This window comes from Chrysochloris asiatica, unplaced genomic scaffold (genome assembly GCF_000296735.1).
Source record: "Chrysochloris asiatica unplaced genomic scaffold, ChrAsi1.0 scaffold00171, whole genome shotgun sequence".
Taxonomy (NCBI): Eukaryota; Metazoa; Chordata; class Mammalia; order Afrosoricida; family Chrysochloridae; genus Chrysochloris; species Chrysochloris asiatica.
In genome coordinates, this window is record NW_006408689.1 from 4,619,183 (window position 1) to 4,625,576 (window position 6,394).

A 6,394-nucleotide genomic window follows, 5' to 3' on the forward strand; every position below is an offset into this window, starting at 1 on the left:
AATGCTTATCTTTTCACTTTTCATGATGTTAGGAAAATTTTCTTCCAGAAGCTCTTCAGCTATCTCCACTGTGGGCTTGTGTGATTGTTACTGTTCTGGAATACCAATAATTCTTATGTTATTCCTCTTGATGTTATCCAACATGAATCTTAGGCCTTCTTCGGATTTTTTTATCCTTTTTTTGTATTTGTTCCTCTATCTTAGTAGTATTGAGAGATTTATCTTTTAGCTCACTAATTCTAGCTTCTATCTCTTCAATTCTATTCCTTTGCCCTTTCAATGTATTGTCCATTTCTGATATTTTATTATTATTTGTTTGGACCTCTTTCTGTAGGTTTTGAATTGTTTCCAATGCTTTATCTATCTTACTTGATTGTTCCTGTAGCACTTTCCTGACTTCTTCCTTATTTTTCTCAACTGTGTTGTATAGTGTTTTGATACCTTTTATAATCATTTTTAGGAAGCCCTTCTCAGGCATTTCCAAAGCATGCCCATCTTCTAGTATGGAGTGTAGGTCTACTTCCAGCTCATTTGCTTCAGTCACTTTATCTGGACATGTGCAGATATGGTCATCTGCTTTTGTTTTTTGGGCATCTTCAGGGTTTATCTGTGGATTTAATACTTAGATTCATATGTATTTTGGTATTTTTATGCTTTCTGAATGCCTCCAGGTAGACGTGATCAGGAAATGGGATTCCCTTTTCACTCTTCTTCCTGAGAAGTTTCAAGATACCACTGTTGGTCGTTTTGATGTAACTTAGGATTTAATTTTTGGCCTATTTCCTCTTTTGTCTGCTTGTCCTGCTCCACAATCCCTGTTTAGGCCTTTTTTTCTAGTTGGAAACAGTTCAGGGCCAGCTGTGACCGTTTGGTTTTAATTGGAAATGGTCTCTTTAAATTTCGAGGATATCTGTGCGCATGCGTAGTAGAATCCTTCGAGGGTGGGGCTGGGGTGCTCACTAGCTCAGGCACCCCTATAGTCACCCGAATGGAGGTGCGCAGACAGCAAGGGACCAGTGAACAGATACCAAAAGGAAAGAATGTCCACACCTTTATCTCAGCAGTTCTGCCAGGTGTTTGTGGACATTCGGATCCTTTCCCGACGTGGTCTCACCTAAGATGGCGGCTCCTGGAGCAGCAGAGCATCCTGGATTAGTAAGCAATAGATTTCTTGCTTCTGCCACCAATTCCCCCAGCTGTGATCCTTCCATCCTTGTAAGTATTCCTTTATATGTGGTTCAGAGTTCTGGGACCAGCCCCTGAGCCTGCTTGGTCAGGTATTTTGTGTTGTTGTTGGTGGAGCTCCTTTACTGCACTTCCAGCCTATCTGCCATCTTGTTTGTTCTCTAGAACATCCTTTTTAGTATTAAAACTGTCCAGTAAAAGTTGCTGAGGACTCTATCTACTGTTTACATTAAAAATTTTTCACTTTGGCTAGTGGAAATGGAACAATTTTCAGCCCTGTCTGAAATCTGAGAATTTGTTTGACTTTTCAGTGGTAATTCCCCTGTTTTCTTAGTATTTCATCTCAGATGTATATACATTGTTGATGTTGTTGTTGTTAGGTGCCATCAAGGCGGCAGCAGCTCATAGTGACCCTGTGCACAACTGAATGAAACACTGCCCAGTACTGGGCCAACCTCACAATTGCTGCTATGCTTGAGCCCATTGCTGCCACCACTGTGCCAGTCCATCTTGTTGGGGGTGTTCCTCTTTTTCTCTGATGCTCAACTTTACCAAACATGATATCCTTCTCCAGTGACTGGTCCCTTCTGACAATATGTCTGAAGTATGAATGATGAAGATTTTTTGGCACTTCATGGTATTTTTATTATTCTTCTCCAATACTGTGACTAAAATGCATCAGTTCTTCTATGGTCTTCCTTATTCACTGTCCAACTTTCATTTGCATATGAGGCTATTGAAAATACCATGGCTTGGGTCAGGCGCACGTTAGTCCTCAAACTGACATCTCTGCTCTAAAGCACTTTGAAGAGGTCCTGTGCAGCAGATTTGCCTCATGCAATACATTATTTGATTTCTTAACTGCTGCTTCTATGAGTGTTGATGGTTGATATGAGCAAATGAAGTCTTTGGCAACTTTAATCTTTTCTCCATTTATATGCATGTTGTTTATTGTTCCGGTGATGAGTTTTTTTGTTTTCTTTACATTGAGATGAAACCTGTACCAAAGGCTGTGGTCTTTAATCGTCATCATCATAAGTAAGTATTTTAAGTCCTCTTCACTTTCAGGAAGCATGTAGCAGGTTGTTAATGAGGTTTCCTCCAATCCTGATGCCACATTTTTCTATATATAATCCAGTTTCTTGTATTATTTGGTCAGCATACAGGTTGAGTAAGTATGGTGAAAGAATATAACTGTGCTGCACTCCTTTCCTAATTTTAAACCATTTGGTGTTTCCTTGTTCTCTTCTAACAGCTGCCTCTTGGTCTATGTACCATGAACTCTATTAAGTGTTCTGGAATAGTCATTCTTCGCAATGTTGTCCATAGCTTGGCATGATCCACACAATCAAAAGCCTTTGTGTAGTCAGTAAAGTATAGGTAGACATCTTTCCGGTATTCTCTGCTTTCAAACAAGATCCATCTGATGTCAGCAATGATATTCCTCATTCCACATTCTCTTCTCTGTCTGGCAGGCACCTCTGATAGTTCTCTGTTAATGTATGGTTGCAGCCGTTTTTGTATTACTTTTAGTACTTTGACAGTACCAGAATTAATTTACTATTGATAGAAAGTTATGTAATTATTTAAACTAGTTTTATTTATGCCACTCTGCATAAAACTTTACTCACATGGGATATTAATGATATTGTCCAATGATTTCTGCATTCCATTGGGTCATCTCTCTTTGGAATGGGCACACATACAGATCTTTTCTAGTCAAGATGCCAGGTAATTGTCTTCCACATTTCTCGGAATAGATGAATGAGTGCCTCCAGTGCTGCATCAGTTTGTTGAAAGATTTCAGTTCGTATTCCATTATTTCCTGGTGTCTTGCTCTTTTCCAATGACTTCAGTGCACCTTCAACTTCTTCCTTCAAGGTAATTGGCTCTTGATCATTTGTTACCTCATGCAGTGTTTGAGTATCTACCATTTCTTTTTAGTGCAGTGACTCTGTGTTTTCCTTCCATCTTCCTTTTATGCTTTCTGCATCATTCAATATTTTGCCCATCTCATGGTGTCATGATAGGATAATATCTCTCCGTCTACAAAGGTGACCAGTTAATACCACTATTATTCAAATTTATGCTCTAACCACTAAAGTCAGTGATGATGAAATTGAAGAATTCTACCAACTTCTTCAGTCTAAAATCGATAAAACGTGCAGATACATGTAATTAATATTTATCCTAACATCTGTAGATTTTCACTATTTCCTGCTTTCTACATTAATGTTGTTCTTGTTACGTGCCATTGAGTTGGTACCTGCTTCTTGCGACTTTATGCACAACAGAATGAGATACCACCTGGTCCTTGACCAGTCTCACAGTTGTTGCTACACTTGAGCCCATTGCTGTTGCCACTGTGCTAACCCATCTTATTGGGGGTCCTTCCTTTTTTTCCCTGACCAAGCATGATACCCTTCTCTGTGAACTGGTCTCTCCTGATAACATGTCTGACCACAGAGTTGACCTAGGATTAAACGGTGGGTTTCTAAGAGCATCAAATAAGGATATATTGACAATTGGAAAGTATGGAACCTGGAATCTGGAAACTAGTTGGTGAGGAGAATGGAAAAATTGATTTAGAAAGTTTTGATAAAAGCGATGTCTGAATTGAAAGATAAAAACCAAGAGAGTCTTATAGCCCATAGAGGCAGTTCTGGTAGGCCTCTTATCCTGATTAGAACTCCTATCTTTAAAGATATGAGTAGGGCATATCTAAGCTTGTAGAAAGTTAGAGTACAAACTGTGGGCCCAACCAGGGACTCTATGTTAAAAAGACATCAAGACTCGGTTATTGGAACTGTTGTACAGGGTTGAATCTAAACCATTAGGAATAATGTGTAACTGACCAGCTGATCTAGTAACAGGATTAGTTCCTGAGAAATCCAAGCAGAAGCTGGTTAGGCTTTCTTCACTAGAGTAGAGAAGAAAGAAGAAAGAACTGCTTCCTTTAGTAGGTAGACTTTCTTTTTTTCCGACCCTCTTTTTTCAGTGGCATTAAAGTTTTTAACGTGTATGTGTATTGAATTTGAGGGCAAGATAAAGTAACTTTTCTTTTACTATATTTTAGGTGGCTGAATATACTATCTTAGAAGGAAAGCTTCAGAAGACCCTAATTGACTTAGAGAAGAGAGAGCAGCAACTTGTCAGTGCAGAATCAGAGGTACTTCATTCATATATCGTTATTGTTGTTGTTATGTGCCGTGGAATTTGTTCTGACTCATAGTGACCCTGTACAGGGTTTCCGAGGCTATAAATCTTTACGGGAGTAGAAAGCCTCATCTTTCTCCTGCGGAATAGCTGATAGTTTCGAACTGCTGACCTTGAGGTTAGCAGCCCAATTAGTAACCACTATGTATATGTCTTTATTTGCAGAGACTCCATTAAGTTCATACCATTAATTTCTTTTCCTCTGTACTTAAATATAAGGAGCTCTGGTAGCGTAGTGGATTATGAGCTGAGCTGCTAACCACAAGGTCAGAAGTTCGAATCTACCAGCTGCTCTGTGGGAAAAAGATGAGACTTTCTGATCCCATAAGGACTTACTTTGATTCAGAACCAACTCCACAGCACATATTCACCATCACCATACTTAAATATAAGAATCCTGTTGTGACCCCATAGAATAAGCACTGGACTGTGAACCACAAGTCGGCAGTTCAAACCCACTAGGATGTTCCTTGGAAACACTGTACGGGGTCTCTAGGAGTCAAAGTTGACTCATTGGTGCTTAAGAACAACATACTTAAATATTTTTCCTGAAAATTATCTTTCATACAATTTTAAGGAAACTTGTTCAACTGTGCAAACATATTTATGTTAGAATATGTGGAATAGGTAGAAGAGTTTATTATTTGAAGTAATTGCCACTCAGCCAGCTTTGGCTTGACCTCTTCTATAATGGTGGAAGTTTTGGGTTCACTTGCCTATTGTGTAGAAAGGATGGATTGCTGTATTGCCTAGAGTGGAGAGAAAATGTAGCATGGGCTCAGGGGCCTAAAATCCTGATACTGTATTAAGGGAGATGGAAATTCCTACTCTTTCTGGCCCAGGAATGGTTAGATTAAAAAAAAGATGAGAATTTATACGCTTACTATACCTACTGTGTATTCCTGGTGTGGCGCTGGAGGATCAGCACTGGACTACGAACCACAAGGTTGGCAGTTGAAACTCACCAGTTTCCCCTCGGGAAACCTTATACAGGGTCTGTATGAATTGGAAATGACTTGATGGCATTTAACAATAACATACCTAGTTAGGGTTCTTGTTTTTGTTGTTGTTAGGGACCGTGTAGTTGTTATTCTTGTTAGGGTTTAATGAATTTCATTCCTAATACTAAAACTCTGTTACTGTCATGACAAAATGGAATGAAAAGATAATGGAAAAGATTTCTAGAAGATATAAGAAAAACTTGGCCATATAAGTTTCTAAGGAACTTTACACAAATGGAAGTTTAAAGTGGTTAAGACCTTTTCATCTGAATTCATATAGATTTTTTATAGACTTTGTATATTAGTATTAAACAATGATTGACTAAAATTTATAATTTCAGTATACTTAAAAATTAATAGGAGTTCTGGAAGTGGTGCTATAGGATAAATTGTATTGCTAACCTCAAGGTTTCTAGTTCAAATCCACCAGCTGCTCCACGGGAGAAATATGAGGCTTTCTGCACCCGTAAAGATTTACAGTCTCAGATACTTTATTTACGGTCACTGTGAGTCAGAATTGGCTTGGTGGCAGTGGGTTTGGGTTTTGGTAAATATTAAGTTAATAATTGAAAATAATATGAAAATGAATTTGCACATATTCTGAACATTTAACAATACCTAAGAATAATAGAATACTGGACAATATAATTCATCTAGTAATAGACGAACCTCTTAAAGATGCACTTATTTTAAGCTTCAAAGAGAAAAAAAGGAACTGCTATCAGAGCGTGATCGGAACCTCCAAGAACTTCAGGACTCTATCCGTAGGGCCAAAGAAGACTGTGTCCACCAAGTAGAACTAGAAAGATTGAAGAGCAAGCAGCTAGAAGAGGATAAGCACCGACTTCAACAGAAGGTTAGTTAAAATACCGGTCATTATTTTACGTTTATTACATTCTACAAAAGGAGCTCTGGTAGCGTAGTGGTTACGAATCGGGCTGCGAACCTTAAGGTCAGCGGTTCGAAACTACCAGCCGCTCCGCGGGAGAAAG

General features: G+C 38.7%; 1 protein-coding gene across 1 annotated transcript in view; it reads left to right on the forward strand.

Moving 5' to 3' along the window:
• The window catches only part of CEP120 (centrosomal protein 120kDa), a 146,854-nt gene that overhangs the window by 81,645 nt on the left and 58,815 nt on the right, over nt 1–6,394 (forward strand). The window contains exons 15-16 of the mRNA XM_006871631.1: nt 4,262–4,354; nt 6,097–6,258. Coding sequence (XP_006871693.1) covers nt 4,262–4,354; nt 6,097–6,258 — 255 coding nt within the window. The remainder of the gene's footprint in view (nt 1–4,261; nt 4,355–6,096; nt 6,259–6,394) is intronic.